Genomic DNA, 20,082 nt, shown 5'->3' with positions numbered 1-20,082 from the left:
AATGCAAAGTATTGAACTGTCCTAATTATACTCAATTTGTGGTTGAGTTTGTATTGCTGCTGAGGGCAACATAGAATGAACATTTTTTTTCTTTAGTTGAACGAATGCACTTCAAATAGGACTAGGCATATTAATTAGAGTTTTAATTAATGTCCGGCAATTATAGAATATTTTTTCATGATTTTGACAATTTTAAATCCCTAAATATTAGGAGCTCAGTAGTTCAAATAAGTAGAGAGGTTAAATTTTTAGTTGATTTTAAAATCTTAGATATTAAAAAAATTATTAAATAACTATTTTGTCTAATATAAATTTATTTTAAAAGGGTAAAAAAGACAAACGAAATTTCGCTAAAAATCTTCGTACTATAGTATAGATAGATATAGATTATTAAACGCCATGTGTTAGGTCAATTGTATTGAGAGCGCACGTCATTAATATAAATAATTTAATTCCTCATTGAAAGAGTATTTTGATGCTACCTAATATCATAGAATTTGAAGTCAGCAAAAAATTGCTACGGTAAGTTTTGTTAAATTAGCAAAACCTTGGCATTCCTTAAATTTCGGTAAAGTGACCCTAAGCTTTTGTCTCCCCTAATAATTTGAATATTTTATTTCCATGTTAATTAATTTAAGAAAACTTGACCAAATAAATTAAACAACAAAGATTTGTATACTTTACGGACACCAACATTACTGTCACCACAACTACCACCATCAATGCCAACGTACCATCACCAACACATGTCATTAATTACCACAATCAAATCCTTCAATGTTAGTTATTAGTTATTACCACCAACTACCTCCGCTGTCACAACCACACCACCAACACCATTATTGCCAACGATCAGCATTATCGTCGCTCGGTAGAATGTACTAGATAAAATAACGCATGTATTAACTTTATGTATTAATAGTATCTTGTATACTTTAGGACACCAACACTACTATCACCATAACTACCACCATCAATGACAACGTACCATCACCAACACCTAGTCATTAATTACTACTATCAAATCCTTCAACGCTGGTTATTACCACCAATCACCTCCACTATCACAACCACACAACTAACACCATTATTGCCAACGATCAGCATTGTCACTCTTGCTGTCAGTCACAGTGGCGGAGCCACATGTACCAAAGGGATATTAATCGACACTCCTTCGTCGGAAAATTACACTGTATAGCTCGATAAGTTTTTAAAATAATATGTATATATACTATATAATGACACCCCTTAACTTCTGGGTAAGTTTGCTTCTTTATATTTTGACTCTCGTTAATGAAAATTCTAGTTCCGACAATGGTCAGCCATTGCCACAGGCGTACAGGCAAATACCCCCGCCAACCACCTCCTACATCCTAATAATTTGTGGATATGATATTTTATTTCTTTTATTTTATCTTAACTTTTACATTAATAAAATTAATTATAAACATTCAAATATGAGAAGATATAAATTGTTTTATTTAGTATTTATATCTAAATTATTTTAATATTCAAATATGTATTCATATTCAAACATAAAACTAAAAACTAAGTTACTATATTGCAAAGAGTGGTTTAGATAATTTTTTAATATCTTTTTTTTTTAAATCCCTTACAAATTAGGAGTATTTATAATATTTTCACACCAACAAAGACTTGTATACTTTACGGACACCAACATTACTGCCACTACAACTACCACAATCAATGCCAACGTACCATCACCAACACATGTCATTAATTACCACAATCAAATCCTTTAATGCTAGTTATTAGTTATTACCACCAACTACCTCCGTTGTCACAACCACACCACCAACACCATTATTACCAACGATCAGCATTGTCACTCTTAGGGGTCGTTTGGTAGAATACACTAGATAAAATAACGCATGTATTAACTTTATGTATTAGTAGTATCTTGTATACTTTACGGATACCAACACTACTCTCACCATAACTACTACCATCAATGACAACGTACCATCACCAACACCTAGTCATTAATTACTACTATCAAATCCTTCAACGCTGGTTATTACCACCAATCACCTCCACTATCACAACCACACAACTAACACCATTATTGCCAACGATCAGCATTGTCACTCTTGCTGTCAGTCACAGTGGCGGAGCCACATGCACCAAAGGGATATTAATCGACACTCCTTCGTCGGAAAATTACACTGTATAGCTCGATAAGTTTTTAAAATAATATGTATATATACTATATAATGACACCCCTTAACTTCTGGGTAAGTTTGCTTCTTTATATTTTGACTCTCGTTAATGAAAATTCTAGTTCCGACAATGATCAGCCATTGCCACAGGCGTACAGGCAAATACCCCCGCCAACCACCTCCTACATCCTAATAATTTGTGGATATGATATTTTATTTCTTTTATTTTATCTTAACTTTTACATTAATAAAATTAATTATAAACATTCAAATATGAGAAGATATAAATTGTTTTATTTAGTATTTATATCTAAATTATTTTAATATTCAAATATGTATTCATATTCAAATATAAAACTAAAAACTAAGTTACTATATTGCAAAGAGTGGTTTAGATAATTTTTTAATATCTTTTTTTTTTAAATTCCTTTTAAATTAGAAGTATTTATAATATTTTCACACTTCCCCTCCACTTGAATAAAGGACGTTAAGGGTCTTGCATAATTTTTCAATATCTAAGTCTCAAAGGAAACGTGGTTGTTTCTCTCACCAGGAAAGACATTTGATCTGGAATTCACATGCTTTCCTCGAGGTGATATCCTTCATATGCAGATAGTAGCTTCTCGAATTAATTACATGCTTTCATCTAGATAAATCCAAATCTCCATCCGTAAGACATGACCTCACGCTTAGACATAAGCAATGCCTGCGTAATATTTAGAAACTTATTGAAACTCAAAGGAGGTGGTGCGTCAGCATTAAGATTAATAGTATGTTTGGCCAAGTTTTTTTCAATTCTATAAACACTTTATTTTCAAAAGAAATATTTTTTTTAATGTTAAACTATTTGGCCAAACTTTTGAAAGAAAAAAAAAATTACTTTTGAAGAAAAACAGAAACAGTTTTGAAGAAGCAGTTTCGAAAATATTTTTTTAAAAAGCACTTTTAAGAAAAATACACTTAAAAATAATTTTTAAAAATTTAACCAAATAGTAATTGATGCTCAAAAGTAATTTTCAAATTATTTAACTAAATATAAATTATTTTGCGGCAAAAGTATTTTTGAGTATGAAAAAACGCATTTCAAAATAAGCGAATTTTTATGGCTCGGTCAAACGGTCTATAAAATAAAGAAACAGAAGGGTGGGTGAACCTTCAATTGCAATACTATCAGGTTTCCTCAATGAGTAATCATGTACAGAAGGTATAGTAGTTAATTAGTCATTACTAGACTCGTTGTTTGAGGTAAAGAAATTCAAACGCACTCTCTACCTCTCTCTCACACACACACTAGAGAATTTGGAGCTAAAAGTATCAACCCGATTATCCACCTTTCTCCAGCTGCCGATCGAGAAGCTAGCATCAGTCAGTATGTCATTCTTCTCTTCTTCATCCTTTATTATTTTTTTCTTCTTTACGCACGGAACTCTTCAGCGAAATTGATTGTACAATAGTCATTAAGCGACTGGTAGGATGTAAATCTTCCGCTCTTCTTTAATTAAGAAGTACGGTCTCCTATTTGTAGTAAGAGAATACCAGCTAGGTATAAGCATTTTCATACAATCTTTTTTTCTTTTAGTTTCATATCTGTTTACCCTTAAAATCGGATAACAATTAAATTTTTAAGTGATTTTAATGATATGTGATTTTACTTGGCACAAACTGAGAAACATGAGAATTGAAGTTAGAAATTAACTATAAAGCAAAGCAAAACAACATAGCGTGCTACCTTGGCCCTCAAGCTAGGTCGCCCTCGAACCAAATGAATATATTAGTGAAAAGCAAGAACTCGATAACAGAATAAGAATGCTAACTATAAAGCAAAGCAAAACAACGTAACGTGCTACCTTGGCCCTCAAGCTAGGTCGCCCTCGAACCAAATGAATATATTATTGAAAAGCAAGAACTCGACAACAGAATAAGAATGCTTACGAAAATGTTATAAACTGCTTTGATATGCGTCAGTCGCCTTACAAGATGATTGGAACCCCATTTATATAATAGAGTAATTTCACATATGGTATAATTTTAAATACAGAAGAAAATCTACTAATTGGCTAATCAACCGGTCTTATCTTGATACATGCGGAGATCTCCGCCACAATCCTCGTCCGGTCACGGATTCTTCGGCTTTCTGTTATTCGACTTAGCCGGCTTTTTTCGATCTCGCTAGATCTCTATCCTTCTCGGTCTTGACCTTAGCTGGTCTCGATCTCGATCCCTGAATCATGAGCTAGGCAATATCTATTCATGTAACGATCCAATATAACTTGGGATCGAACCTCGGTCTGCCGCCCCGATCTTGATTAACCATACGAAATCGGACAAGCCCGATTTTGACTGTATACAGAGAGTCCCCTCGTTTTTTTGAGAGTAATGACAAGAAACGATTTGAGCCTTCGATCATGACATAATCATCGTGACATAAACATCAGAAGTGACTGAAACGTCTCGTCGGTACAGTTTCTCAAGTATTTAATGCGTGTCAGTTAATGGTCGACCGCTACCAGTTTTGAACCTTCGTTGTGAATTTGATAAATAGCCCTCCTTCATTATTCCAAACTTTTACTTTCAAATCTTTTTCATTCCAATTTCCATAGTTCTTTGCCTTCTTAAAGCTTCATATCTTCGGGTCTTTGAGTTTCTTTGCTTGTTCTTCCTAAAACACCGAATATTTTAGTCTCCATTCTTCTTTGCCTACAAAAACTAAATGGCCAAAATATCTAAAATATTTTTGCAGAAAGAGGTTGCTTCCTCATCTCGGCCGGCCGGCGAGAAACCAGTGGTGGAACCACGCCCTGAAGAACTTATTCCCGGGGTGTGTGGTATTGATTCTGATTTTAAGGTCAAGAAACCTTCATCGGTCCCTGGTCGATGTGAGCCGATATCGAGATATATGTGCTCGATACCCAAAAGCTTCCTTGACCAGGCGAAGGAAGATTGCAACTGGGGAGACAAAGAGGTTGTGATACCAACACCAGAAGAAGCGATTACCACCTATGTGGAAAGGTACCTAAGTGTTTACACTTATCCTTTCACACTGAGTCCCCTCGATCCGGTCATCGTAGACTTCTGCAAGAAATACCAGGTGACCCTCGGCCAAATTCACCCCTCTTTCTGGAGGGTCGTGATACTGCTCCATTTCATCGTGAGCAAAATCGACGGGCTTCCTTTCACCCTTGACCACCTCATAAGATTGTATAGCCATCGACTTTATCGAGGTGGGCTGATAAAGCTTCAACACCAGGCCACCAAGTCACTCATCTCGAGTATAGATGAAGACAAAGATCGGGACTGGATGGGTCAGTTCGTTCGGGTTAAGACCACAGACCTAATCCTGACTGAGAGCATGCCATTTTCTTAGAAATAGAATATGAAACGTAAGTATGATTCCGTCTTTAACTTCTGTTTGTTGTTTTTACTTCTTCCTCCTTTCTTATCAGTGTTTTTCTCGATGAAGCCGTTGCTTGGATGCCGAGTGTGGTTCCCCACCTCGAGAACTAGGTTAGGAGCCTGGTCTCAACGTCAACACACGCCGAGCGCGCATGGCGCGATTTGTCAAAGGGTCGGTGGGAGGCTCGTACTCATGGTAAGCCTTCTTCCTGACTTACCGAATTGTCTATCGTTCAATCATTTTTTCAAAACATGAATTTACTTACTTTCTCCTTTTGTAGATCTCGTAAAGGACGTGACTATGAGACCCTCGCCCGGTGGTGAAAAAGTTTCACCACCTATCTCAAAACCGGCAAAGGAGAATAAGAGAAAAAGGGCCTTGAACTCCGAGGGTCAAGAACCCAAGAAGAGAACAGCCCGTAAACCCAATGGGAACATAATCCCATTGACTATGGAGTCAGTCCAAAGTCTAAGGGAAGAAGAAGAAGAAGAAGAAGAAGAAGAAGAAGAAGAAGAAGAGAAAGAGGATGATTCTGGGCTGGTGGCTCATGCGCGAGCTAGCACCGAAATTCGGAGAACTTCAGAATCGGTGGGAGTTGATATTGCTCCGTCTAGGCTCGATGAGGTCAAGGAGGAGACTTCGTCCTAAGTCCCCGAGTCGAGAGGAACCGAAGATTCTTTGCCTCGTGGAAAAGAGACAATTGAAGAGGTGGTGGATGCTGGTGCAGAAACAGAGCTCTAGCTCCCCAAGACGGAGGCGGTGCCCCAAAAGACCCACTTGGGGCAATAGAGATCGGGGATTCCCCCTCGTTTACTTTATTTTTCGAGTCGATGATACGCGACGCTCAAGCCGTAGAGACTTGTTACGGGGAAGGATCCCATGGAGAGGAAGATATTTTCCATGGTTATTTTATTGGGGTAGAAGGTGTCACCAGTCTAAGTGGCTTGGAGATTTCGAAGAAGAGTTCGGGCGAGGTGGGAGAGCCTAGTCTTTTCAACGAAGCCCAATAGGCCCTAAGTCGCGTAACTTCATATTTTCTTTGTCAATTTTCATACTTGTACTCTTCCCCCTTTGTGTAATTCCTTCTTTCTATTCTTGTAGGCTTTTGTGCTTCATCACGAGGCTTTCTTACGATCCCGAGGGGAGCTGAGCCGGTACGAAGTCGAAATTCGAGGGCTTACTGAGGAGAGAAATGCCTTCAAGCTTCTCCGTGAGCAGTAAAGAAAGGGAAGCAAAAGGACTTCGGGCTGAGCTAGAAGCAGCTCAGAAAGAACAAGCTGATTTGGCCGAGCAGGTAAAGAGAATTTTTGAAGTTAATGAAACCGACTCGGGCGTGGTGGCTAGCAGTTCAGTCCCACATGTCCAGCGAAAGCTCGATGTAAACAGGCAGCTTCGTGAGGAAGTGGACGCGGTGAAAGCGGAGGCCGAGGTGTGGAAGAAGAACATGGACCACCTTGCCTTAGTAAAGGAGGCTACCCGAGCTCAACTAGCCTCGGCTGAGACCCAACTCCGAAGCTTGAAAGAGAAAGACTTGGTGCAAGCCAAGAAAATTGAAGAGTTCAGTCTCGGTTGGGTTCAGCAACTTCCGATCGAGAGAGGTTGGTCACAGAACTTGCAGCGGCCAAATCGGAGGTCGAAACGGCCAAGGCTAATGCTGATGCAATGGTGGCCATCTACCGGTCTGACGCTGAAGCTTCTCAGGTTCGAGCAAAGGAGGTTGCCGAAGCTACTCAGGCTCAAGCGAACTGGATTGCCGAGCATGCCAAATACCAGTCTCGAAGGGAGACTCTCGAGGAGGTCCATGCTCGTGGCTTCGATCTTACAGCCGAGATCGAGAATGCTAAGGAGCTTGAAGCTGAAGCCAGAGTGTTGGCCTTTCTTGATGATGATGATTCTGCGAGTATGAGCGGATCTGAATGCGGAGAAGGCCTCAATGCTGCTCCCGGAGAAGACTAAGTCCTTTAGGATTAGTATTTTTTGTGTTTCTTTTAAGACCATTTTGGTCTTTTTGTAGAGAAATTTGATCGGGCCATGCTGCCCTTGTAAATGATTTTTGACATATATATAAAAACTTTATTCCTTTCTACCTTATAAAAGTATGAAGTTGTATTCTAAGGTACGAGGTTTAGACAGTTTGGTTGAAACCAAACTAGTATAGCCCTTAGGCTTTACGATCGAGTGAGTACTTGCTCGAACTCGAAGTAAGGTAACCCTTAAGTTTTTTTTATTTGAGCGAAGATGGTCTCTCGAACTCGAAGCCAAAACAACCCTTAGGCTTTTGTAAAAAGATTATTTATGGCTTTCTCCCCTTTTCAGCTTGAAAAAGTTTTTTTATCATTTGTATTTGCAAAACTTGTAATGCCTTAGCATGAAATAAGGAATTATTCGAGAGTTCGAACAATCTTGTACTTATTAGAGTTTTCGAGGCTTGATATTATGGAAGCCTTTTATGATTTTACCGGGGCTAGCCTTTTTAACCGGTTTATGAAAGAATTCGAAGGCTTGTTTTATTACGGAATTCGGACATCTCCGAACCGTGTTAATTCGGCGTAGCCTTTTTAGTTCGGAATTTGCCCCTTAGACTTACTTTCCCGTTTTACTTCGAGCTAGCCCGAAGTGTCAGTCCCTGAGTGGGGTGGACGTGACCTATAAAAATCGAGGGTTGCCTAAAAGGTCTTATGATCTCGGAGTTTTAATAATTCGATCTCGTTTATTTTTCTGACGGCAGTCCCCGAGCTGGGAGTAATTATCCGAGTTATGGTCAGCCCTTAAGCCTGTTTATATAATAGATCGAGAGCATGAAATTGTAAAGTAGAAAATATTTTCTAAGGCATGAGATATCGGTAAACAAAAATACTTCTCTTTATAAATGATTACACATGCGTACATGTTCTGTGCCAGGATTCGAGCAAACTACGCGGGCATGGTTCGTTTGACGGTTTAGCCCTTAAAAGTTTTTCCTATCGAGACACTGCTGCCATGAAGTACCTTCTTTGCATCAAAGTTGACATTCGAGGGCAATGCCCTCCAATATTCGAGGTTGATTGTAAAGAAACCTCAGATACTGTTGAATTGTTCTAAGTTAGCACGATCAATGGTTGCCTCATTAAAAACCTCGTTGGAAAACCCATTTGGGACAAAATCGGTCTAAGGGAAAAAGAGTCCAACGCGTGCTTTCAGACCTAAAGGCTTTGTGTCGAAGAATCCATCGATGTTTCTGGTCGAACACCTGTAAGGGTTAGTTTAGAATATAAATGAAAATGGAAGGGCCGTACCTTAGCAGTAGTATCGTTTTAGGTGCGATACGTTCCAATTGCTTTGCAGTTGTTCGTCGTTCATCATGTTGAGCTTGTAGGATCTTTTTCCGATAATTTCGAGAACCTGGTATGGTCCTTCCCAGTTCGGACCTAGTTTCCCTTCATTCGGATTTTGGGTGTTGAGGGTGATTTTTCTTAGCACCAAGTCCCCGATGTTAAAATATCTAAGATTGGCTATTCGACTATAGTACCTTTCGATCCGTTGTTTTTGGGTGGCCAATCAGACGAGAGCGGCTTCGCGTCTTTCGTCCAACAATTCTAAGCTCGTATTCATGGTCTCGTTATTTGATTCCTCTGTTGCATATCGAAACATGAAGCTAGGTTCTCCGACCTCGAACGGGATTAGAGATTCGGCATCATAAACTAACGAGAATGGTGTTGCTCCGGTACTGGATTTCGATGTTGTGCGGTATGCCCATAGAATCTCGGGTAGTATTTCTCTCCATTTTCCTTTGGCGTCGGTCAATCTCCTTTTAAGATTTTGGATGATGGTTTTGTTGGTCGATTCAGTTTGTTCATTTCCATTGGGATGATAAGGTGTTGATAGGATCCTTTTGATCTTGTGATCCTCGAGAAATTTAGTTACTTTGTTGTCGATGAATTGTTTTCCATTATCATATACAATCTCGGAGGGCATCCTGAATCGACATATGATATGGTCCCAAATGAAGTCTATGACTTCCTTTTCTCTGACTTTCTCGAAAGCATGTACTTCAACCCATTTAGAGAAATAATCAGTCATAAACAAAATAAACTGAACTTTACCTGGGGCCGACGGGAGAGGGCCAACGATGTCCATTCCCCATTTCATGAAGGGCCATAGGGACAGGACTGAGTAGAGTAATTCCCCGAGTTGATGATTCATGAGCGCATGCCTTTGACATTTGTCGCATTTTTGAACGAACTCCCTTGCATCCTTCCCCATATCGGTCTAATAATACCCTGCTCTGATTACTTTGTGGACCAGCGAAACGACACCGGAATGATTTCTACAAGTGCCCTCGTGAATTTCTAGTAGGATGTAGTCGGTATCTCCCGGTCCCAAACATATTGCCAACGGTCCATCGAAAGTCCTTCTAAACAGGGTTCAGTCTTCGGACAAAGTGAACCGTGCTGCCTTTGTGCGCAGAGTTCTCGACTCCTTTGAATCTTATGGAAGCTTCCCGTTCTTTAAGTACTCTATATACTTGTTTCTCCAATCCCAGGTTAAACTTGTGAAGTTTATCTCGGCGTGACCTTCTTCGATTACTGATCTCATGAGTTGTACGACAGTCCCCGAGTTGAGTTCGTCGTCCTCGACCGACGAACCTAAGTCTGCAAGAGCGTTGACCTCGTTGTTCTGTTCTCGAGGTACATGTTGCAAGGTCCATTCCTTAAATCAATGTAGAGTTACCTGTAGTTTATCTAAGTACCTCTACATTCGGTCTTCTCGGACTTCAAAAGTCCCGTTAACTTGGTTTACCATGACGAGGGAATCACACTTAGTCTCTATGACCTCGCTCCCAAGCTTCTAGCTAGTTCAAGACCGGCAATCATGGCCTCATACTCGGCCTCATTGTTAGTCAATTTTGTAGTTCTGATAGACTGTCTAACTACATTACTTGTGGGTGATTTTAGTAAGATGCCTAGTCCAGACCCCTTCGCGTTTGAAGCACCTTCCGTAAAGACGATCCAGACTCCCGAAGATGTACCCAATTTTATCAATAATTCTTTTTCAACCTCGGGTACGAGGGCCGGTGTAAAGTCAGCCACGAAGTCTGCCAATATTTGAGACTTGATGACGGTTTCGGGTCGATACTCAATATCGTACCCACTGATGTTTACGGCCCATTTGGCCAATCGACCCGAAAGTTCGGGTTTGTGCAAAATATTTCGAAGAGGATAAGTTGTTACAACATATATTGGATGACATTGGAAATATGGTTTTAGTTTCCTAGAGGCGCTTATTAAAGCAAGCACTATTTTTTCTAAGTGTGGATATCTAGTTTCTGCCTCACCTAAGGTTCGACTAACATAATAGACAAGGAATTGTGTACCTTGTTCTTCTCAAGCCAGGACTCCACTTATCGCTATCTCTGAGACTGCCAAGTACAGGTAAAGTTGTTCATCCACTTTCGGGGTGTGAAGCAGCGGCAGGCTCGATAAATACTGCTTTAGTTCCTTCAAGGCCTGCTGGCATTCCGGAGTCCATGCAAAATTGCTCTTTTTCTTAAGCAGCAAGAAGAATCGATGGCTTCTATGTGAGGCTCTCGAAATGAATCGTCCAAAGGCGGCTATCTGCCCCGTCAGCCTCTGCACGACCTTTACATTATCTACTACCGTGATATCCTCGATAGCTTTAATTTTATCGGGGTTGATCTCGATTCCCTTGTTGGACACCATAAAACCAAAAAACTTGCCCGAGCCAACCCCGAATGCACACTTTTCGGGGTTGAGCTTCATATTGTACTTCCTTAGTTTATCGAAAGTATCTTGCAAATGCTTTAAATGGTCCTCTGCTCGCATGAACTTAGTTAACATGTCATCAATATAAACTTCCATTGATTTTTCTATTTGTTCTTCGAATATTTGGTTTACTAGTTGTTGATAAGTTGCACCAGCATTGTTTAGACCGAATGACATTACATTATAACAATAGGTCGTACTTATTGATAAACGAGGTCTTTTCCTGATCCTCCGGGTTCATCTGTATCTGGTTGTACCCGGAGTAGGCATCGAGAAAACTGAGAGTCATCAGTCGTGGCATCGATCATACGATCGATATTAGGCAAAGGAAAAGAATTCTTGGGGCATGCTTTTATTTAGGTCTTTATAATCTATACACATTCTAAGTTTGTTTCCCTTCTTAGGGACTACTGCTACGTTTGCTAACCATTCGGGGTACTTTACTTCCCGAATGGATCCTATTTTGAGAAGTTTGGTTACCTAGTCCTTGATGAAGGCATGTTTGACCTCGGACTGGGGCTTTCTTTTTTGCTTCACCGGGCGGAATTTAGGGTCCAGGCATAGTTTGTGAATGGTAATTTCTGGTGGGATCCCTGTCATATCGAGGTGGGACCAAGCAAAGCAATCCATGTTAGCTTTAAGGAAATGAATATGTTTTTTCCTGAGCTCGGGGGTTAGCCCCGTGCCCAGGTATACCTTTCGTTCGTGCTGATGCTTGGCCAGTATGCTTGGCCAGTGTGACTTGTTCCATCTCTTCGACTGTTGAATTGGTGGCATCAGAGTCATCGGGAATTATGAAGGATCGAGGGATCCAGTAGTCGTCATCCTCGTCGATCCCTTGCTCTTGCAATTGGGTCTAGGCTGGTATCTATGGTTACTATTTGACCTCCTGCTTTCCCTTCGATCCATTCATTGATGAGAGCGTCGATACCGGTATCACTTCATTGACTACAAACATTTCCTTGGCGGCGGGTTTCTCCCCGTACACTGTTTTGACTCCCTTCGATGTCGGGAACTTCAGAACTTGGTGAAAGGTCGAGGGTACTTCCCTCATGTTATGGATCCAAGGCCTTCCGAGCATGGAATTGTACCTCATATCACCATCGATCACATAAAACTTTGTTTTTTGGATGGTCCCGACCACGTTTACTGGCAAAGTAATTTCACCTTTGGTGGTTTCGCTTGCCATGTTGAAGTCGTTAAGTACTTGGGATGCGGGCATAATTTGATCTTGTAGGCCGAGCTGTTCTACGACCCTCGATCGAATAATGTTGGCCGACCTACCTGGATCAATCAAAACATGTTTAACTTGAATTTTATTCATAAGGACATATATTACCAGTGCCTCATTGTGGGGTTGTAAGATCCCCTCTGCATCCTTGTCATTGAAAGACAAGGTCCCTTCCCATGCATAGTTTTCAAGATAGCAGGGTCGGTCCCTGACTCAATTCACATTTGTCCTCCCCGGCACTGGTTTGGCCCTGTGAACGATTTCCTGTGATGGCTCGGGTTCGACCCTACTTGGTGCGTGGTTCTGATTCTGAAGTTGTGCTATTGTAGCTTGTTGAGCCTGCAACATTTCGAATATTATTCGAAGGCTAATTCCGCCTTCTTTGCCGCCCTGTGCGTTCTGACCGGCTGATCGAACGTCTCTGCGGACGCTATTTTCGGGGTCGATGCCCAGATTTGCATTCAGGGCAACATGGGAACTGACGTCGATGGGATCTGCAACTGGTACTCCCTTGAGGTCAACTGGAAGCACTTCGTTTCCTGGGGAGGCTACATTGTCGTTTTCGCCATGAAAACCAAGGTCGTTGTCGATGTGTGTGGGTACTGATTGAGAGTTCGACATGCTGATCCTGGAATCAAAAATGCTTACAAAAACAAGTGTAAAGCAATGTGTGTTATGAAAATTAGCACTAGACAATCACTATTATCCTTAGCCCCACGGTGGGCGCCAAACTGTTTACCCTTAACGTCGGATAATAATTAAATTTGTAAGTGGTTTTAAGGATATGTGATTTTACTTGGCACAAACTAAGAAACATGAGAATTGAAGTTAGAAATTAACTGTAAAGCAAAGCAAAATAACGTAACGTGCTACCTTGGCCCTCAAGTTAGGTCGCCCTCGAACCAACTGATGAATATATTATTGAAAAGCAAGAACTGGACAATAGAATAAGAATGCTTAAGAAAATGTTATAAACTGCTTTGATATGCGTCAGTCCCCTTACAAGATGATTGGAACCCTCTTTATATAGTAGAGGAATTCCACATGTGGTATAATTCTAAATACAGAAGGAAATCTCCTGATTGCCTAATCAACCGGTCTTATCTTGATACATGCCGAGATCTCCGTCACAATCCTCGCCCGATCACGGATTCTTCGGCTTTCTGTTATTCGACTTAGCACGCTTCTTTCGATCTCACTAGATCTCTATCCTTCTCGGTCTCGACCTTAGCTGGTCTCGATCTCAATCCCTGAATCACGAGTTAAGCAATATCTATTCATGTAACGATCCAATATAACTTGGGATCGAACCTCGGTCTGCCGCCCTGATCTTGATTAACCATACGAAATTGGGCAAGCCCGATTTTGACTGTATACAATATCTTATACTATATCCAATTAGGATTCCATGTCTGGTCTTGAAAAACAAAATTAAAAAGAAAAAACTCATCCTAAAAGCTTAAATGTCCTATCATCCCGAGGAAGTATTTTAAAAGAGTATGTCGAGAAGAAATGTACCCTAATGAGTAGAATTTAAGAAAATGTCTGTTAATTAATGATAGCGGCAGCTTAAGGATATTCCTCAGAAAGCTACTTTTCCCCAAGATTTTCTAGTGGTCATCTACACAACCAAAGAAAAAAAAAAGGAGAAATCATAGAGAATTGTTAGAAAAACTAAGTAACAGAGAATTAAAGGTTTTGCACATATTTCAAGAGTTATTGCCTTTATATACTTTAGGGATTACAAGCAATTCTCTATCAGGATACAACAAAGTCTGAAACATAAGTGCAAATTGAATATGCTATTGTTGGAGATTTTGGGAAGGTGGGTTGAGGAGAGTAGCATAAAAATATATTTTTTTAAAAATATTTATACTCTCTAACCAAACACTGAAAAATCTTTTTCTGAAAATTTTTTCACGCACCAACCAAACAAGAAAAAATAAGTGTTAAAACTACTCATTTTCCATGAAAACATTTTCTTTCGCACCAAACACACCCTAAGTGTCTTTTTTAAGATGTTCTGTTCTTCAAAGTCGAAAATTCTCAATATATGCTATGCTTATCACTCTCTTCCTGTCTTAAGAGACCAAATAGGGAAAAAAGTTTCCACGAATTGAATTTCTATTTTGACTCGTTTAACTCGGAGGATTATTTTCTTCCATTGATCAAAAGATGAAGAATGTATTCCATTCCCAATCATGTGTAAGAATTTGTAAGTACAAGTCTTATTTTTATTTTTATTTTGTAGTATAATATTACCCTGACATGAAATTAAATGGAAAAAAATACACAATGAAAATTCATATGTTCAATTCCAATTTGTTTAGGATTGAAATGTAATTGTAGTTGATGAATCATCTGTCAGTTCTCATGATACAATCCTTAGCACATCAATATGTTTCAATCTCGAACATTAAGAGATTTGGAGGATCCTTATTCTAAAGAAGAATCCTTTCTTTAAATTATTTGAATACGTCATGATTATTTATAATTTTATCAAGGATTGACAAGTGAAAAGGAATACATGCAGGGAGATAGTAGAAGATCGCAGATAGCAAGTCTACTATTGGCAGATCGAGATTTTGACAAATTAATACTTATAATGGGAAAGCTAAATTTTCGCCCTTTGGCAAATCACATTTCGAGCGAATCCAGTTACGAGCCCAAGCCACCACCTACCCCTTCACCGCTTCCACGCAAGCTGACAGTGACAAAGCCAGCAGTGCGAGTGTTTAGGAAGCGAATAGTGACAAAGCCAGTCGTGCCACTGCCGAGCAATATGAGTAGTCTGCCGCCATTGACGCAGATACCAACTGATCAGCCAGTACCCCCTCAGCAAACAACAGAGGCTGTTCCTGTAGTGATCGGAGTTATGGTGTTGGATACAAATGCAGTTCCTAATTATTCTATGCCTGCAGCTAATCATACAAGGCCATCGGCCTCTCCTGGGAAGATTACCAAAGTATTGGGTGGTGTGGCAAGGAATGTTGCTGATTGCATGTCAAAGCTTAAAGCAAAACCATTCCTGATAAGCGCTGTTGGACTTGACGTTCCAGGAAAGTCGCTATACGAACACTGGGAATCTACTCGGTTATCCGTACAAGGTATTCTGAGACTGCAAGATATTGAGACTGCTGTCAGTTGCAATGTCTTTGATGGAAAAGGTGGACTAGTAGCTGCTGTGGCTTGTGTTGACTCAATTGACAAGTTTCTCACTCCCAAGTGGATTGAAAAGTTCAAAAGCAAAATAAGGTCAGCTCCAATACTGATGGTGGATGCGAACTTGAGTTCTCATTCTCTTGAGGCATCTTGTCGAATGGCCGCTCAGTTCACTACTCCGGTCTGGTTTGACCCTGTATCAGTGGCCAGATCTAGAAGAATTGCTTCAGTGGTCCACTATGTAAGATTTGTCTCAGCCAATGAAGATGAACTTATTGCCATGGCAAATGCCTTATCCCGCCGCGGCAGAGACAGATTTTCTCCAGTTCAGAGAGATCTTTGTAGTACCGTCGAATCTTTGTTCGAAATGCTTAAACCTGCCATTTCGTGTTTGCTAGACAATGGTGTGAAGGTGATTGTTGTTACAGTTGGACAAGATGGGGTATTCTTATGCTCCAAAGCTAAGTCCGTTCTTCTTCAGAAACTTGATTTTAAGGGAAACCGGCTTCCTTCGTCGAGTAAACAGTTGCGGGAAGCTGTTGATGCAGAATGCTCAAGTGGTCGGTTTTATGGTGCTTCAAGATATGGGCTGTACTCAGATTTTTATGCTGTCCATTTCCCTGCACTTTCTGCATCAGTAGTGAGGCTTACAGGCGCTGGAGATTGCTTGGTTGGCGGGACTATAGCTTCTCTCTCTGCTGGTTTAGATGTCATGCAAAGTGTAGCAGTAGGGATTGCAGCTGCTAAATTTGCTGTTGAAGTAGAAACCAATGTCCCCGCAGAGACTTGTTTGGACGGAATCGAATATGATGCAAGCCATGTGTACTCTGGTATGTCAGTTAGCCAAAGTAGAGATGGTTTAGGGAATGGTAAGAATGTATCATTTGGGTCATTTCCCATCCAGCCACCACAAAACAAAAGCAACAATCCACTGCTAACGCAATCACAAAGCGAAAACATTGCTGATGCACCTGGGAGCAATCAGGATGAGTCTTTAATTGGTAGATCAGCTTACCAAAGTCGACAGGTTGTTCGTCCGATTGGCAAACAAATGACTGGTAATTTAACACGTAACTTAACTGATCAGCAACCGATCAGTGTCATGAAGCAGCCTAATCCAAGCTCTTTGCCTAACGCAGGGTTAATACCAAGCCAAGACAAAGGTCCTGAACTAAAGTTGACGTACACGAAAATAGTGACAAGTAATCTCCCACCTGAAGAAAAGCCAAAGGACGGGGAAATAACTGAAACAATTCAATAGGACAAATATGAAGAAGAGGAGGAAGATTTCCCAATATGGGAATGTGTAATATCCAAAAAACAAAAGATCAGGTCCGTCAAGGGAAGAAACAAAGATACTCCTAAGAACAGGAACTAGTCTACTGAAGCTGGTGTATCGTTGCTACATTTTCATGGTTCTTTAAACACTTCCCTCTTTTTTTCCGCCATTTCAATATCCAGAGAGGATTAAGAGTTTACTCTTTCCCAGTTGTTACTTTCATAAATACGCACTAGAGGAAGAGGGCATTTTTTCACTTCATCTAGTGCTAAAAAATTTATTTCTGAAAGTAACAATTAGGAAAGAGTAAATTCTTAATCCTCTCTGGATAATTTGGGGGAGAAATGGGGGAAAAAAGAAGGAAGAAATGAACCAGAGGTAGCAGTTTTCTCTCCCTTTTGTTTTTTGGGTGCTGAACATTTATGTTTGTGTTTGAAATTTAAGTACTCCCTTTTCTCTGTTACTGTCGCATAGGCCTTCATTGGAATTAAGTTTTGCGTAATATTTTTTGCACACTTTTATCATGGATGAATTATTTTCCTACTTCTTTCCCACATCGATCTGTAAATCGATTTAACTTTTAATGACAATAATACTATAATAATTTTTATACTATCGATGTAATTTGACATATTGTGTGGTTTTACATTGTCAAAGGGTGTAAAGTTAAACTCTTAGAACTTGTAGCTGAGTCTACTGGTGAAAAGCAACTAGATGTTGCTGATAGAGGAACGGTTTTTGTGTTATGAAGAAGTATTCTGAAAGCAAATGATAAACAAATTTACAAGAAAAATAAGATAAATTTGCTAATAAAACAGACCAAATCACTATCCGGCAATTTAAATCAACCAAAATTAAGAAAGATTCATCAAGTTTTATCAAAAAACTATCTTTCATTGAAAGAAGATAATAAGATTTTGTTCTTATGAAATTAAAGATAAAAAGTCATTAAAGTGTGTCTTCTTGTGAGTTACCTTTCTCCTTCATCTTCATACTTCAAGCCATAACCATGGCTGCTACTTCTAATGTAGGTTAGTTCCGAAACAGAAAAAATCACATACCACCGATCCTCTGCCACTCGGCCCGCGCTGCTATCATTAGGGTGGGTAGGGTGGCGGAGGAAAGATGGACGAAGGGGGGGAGGGGGCTTTTGTTTTTTAACCAAAACTGTTCTTTTTTGTTTTGGTTGGAAATATTTTTCTTATTAATTAATTTAAGACAGAAGACATGTGGCTTTTTTTCATTCGTTAATTTCTGCCATGTCAACGTGTGTGGAATACACGCACTATATCATTTTTGGTGACCAGTTTTTGGTGTTTGATAGACACATATTATGTGTAACTGGAGTAGCTAATAGGTGTAGCTAAGTGAAAATAGTTGACAAGTTTAAGGAGCGGTATATGTATTCCGCCTAAAAATGTTTGAACGGATATAGGGTATAGGGGCTGGAAATAGCAGGCTGATTATTTTGAGAGAAATTAATCTTAGACCATTTTGGGTAATGCCTCATATATACTGAATACTGAACTGATTACAAAACTAACAATCTATTTGACTTTTGATTGTGCACCACACTAACAGTTACTGCATTGAATCATCATCTACCAGATTATACCAAGAAGCACAGACCTTTAATTATCATTATCTGAGTTGTTTTGACTCAAAATATGCAGAGGCAGAGGCACGCAACACACTATTATGCATTTACATCTGTTTGTTTAGACAAATTCCACCATAGCAGTCTACAACAATTTGTCACCATTTACCCAACAGGATTAAGTAGAGGTAGGGAAAAAAAAAATATTAGCCGAGTGCTTGATCCTTCAAATGCAAGTCAATGATTTGTCAACCAAGCCTTTGAAATTCGGTGTAGTTGTGAGCTGAACTTACATTGGTTGGTCAAAAACCCACCCACTATCCTACTAGTATGCTTGGCTATGTGAACATCATTTCCACCAAAGTTCCGGAAGATTCTTAATTGTTCTCAAACAATCCATCATTTTGAAGATCTTGTTATACAATCTGTACTATTATAATAAATAACGAAACAGTAAACTTCCTGAAACAAAAAACAGAAACAGAAAGTTAACAACAACAGAATGTCGAAATAATATCTGAAAAAATAATTTCGGAATAAATCGAGCCCACTGAATGTACAGTGTATCCTTAAGGAAAGTATTTCCCTCAATTATCCGAGGTGTTGGAATATTATCCTCCCAGGATAGAATGATTTAACTCAACACTGTATTGGTACCAAAAACTCTTATGAACTTCGAACCACTCAATGGTTGTAAAACACACTGAAAATTTTGTGAAGAAGAAGAGGAAGAAGAAGAAGATCATAAGATTTCGTAAGGAAAGATTCTGGGATCAAGGCTTATTTATAGCCATTTTCTGGCACTGTTTCTGAAAAGGTTTGCAACCTTTCAGAAACAGCCATGGCTGTTGGAACAGGTGAGAATATTTTCCGTTTGAAACATTCCGGGAAAACGGATTTAAAATAATCCGGGAAAGAAACGGGTCGCGTTGCGGGTCCTAGGTTATTCCGGGTTAAATTTTTCATTAATTATTTAAATTAATTAATTAATCGATCTTTGACCAAATCCAAATCCTAATTCAAAGCCGAAGCCGAAGCCGAGCGAGCGCGACGACGCGAGGCTTACTTTCTTTCCAACTCATTTAACACCAAGAGGAGTGCTTTCTCAATATAAGCACATTCATTTTCTTTCCACCACCAATGAGGGACACTTGCTCTTTCCAAAGTAAAAGGGAGTTCACTTTCCCTCCGCTTTCTTCCCTACATTTCTGATTCACCAATCTTAAATCCCAACAACCCCCAACATGAATGGGGAATGGCTATAAAATAAAGGAATGCACTGACGAGTGTGTGATTTATATGCAAGGATTAATTGCATCTGGATAATCAGGTTTCCCTTTGAACTTTTCGTAGTGAACTTATATCGGATATACTCGGTCAATCGGTAGATTTGATATCTTTGAATCGTCGAACTTTGTTGTATACATAGACAACATAAGTCACACGATCAACCCTTAACCATCTATGGTTCTCATGG

The 20,082-nt window shown here is 39.6% G+C and overlaps 1 protein-coding gene and 1 long non-coding RNA gene across 3 annotated transcripts; one reads left to right on the top strand and one right to left on the bottom strand.

The window, feature by feature from the left end:
* The first annotated feature begins 3,329 nt into the window (after positions 1-3,329).
* LOC104106549 (pseudouridine kinase-like) lies at positions 3,330-17,620 on the top strand. Of its 2 annotated transcripts, XM_009615119.4 has the most exons (3): positions 3,330-3,549; positions 15,089-16,787; positions 16,869-17,620. In XM_009615119.4, the coding sequence occupies exons 2-3, from the start codon at positions 15,095-15,097 to the stop codon at positions 16,988-16,990; spliced, it is 1,815 nt and encodes a 604-aa protein (XP_009613414.1). In that variant the 5' UTR covers positions 3,330-3,549; positions 15,089-15,094; the 3' UTR covers positions 16,991-17,620. The 2 variants fall into 2 exon arrangements, with proteins under 2 accessions (XP_009613414.1, XP_009613410.1); XM_009615115.4 differs by having other exon boundaries at positions 3,331-3,549; positions 15,089-17,620.
* Positions 16,478-18,377, bottom strand: LOC117279266 (uncharacterized). The gene is made up of 2 exons (XR_004509680.2): positions 17,983-18,377; positions 16,478-16,943 (listed from the first exon to the last, which is right to left on the bottom strand). It is a non-coding gene; the product is annotated as an uncharacterized lncRNA (long non-coding RNA).
* Positions 18,378-20,082: the final 1,705 nt, after the last annotated feature.

The sequence above is a fragment of the Nicotiana tomentosiformis genome, chromosome 2, assembly GCF_000390325.3.
Source record: "Nicotiana tomentosiformis chromosome 2, ASM39032v3, whole genome shotgun sequence".
Classification (NCBI taxonomy): Eukaryota; Viridiplantae; Streptophyta; class Magnoliopsida; order Solanales; family Solanaceae; genus Nicotiana; species Nicotiana tomentosiformis.
This window is presented reverse-complemented; position numbering and strand designations above follow the sequence as displayed.

Bases quoted from the DNA above. Each gene is read 5' to 3' on its own strand.
- LOC104106549 (XM_009615115.4), top strand. From the start codon at position 15,095: ATGCAGGGAGATAGTAGAAGATCGCAGATAGCAAGTCTACTATTGGCA.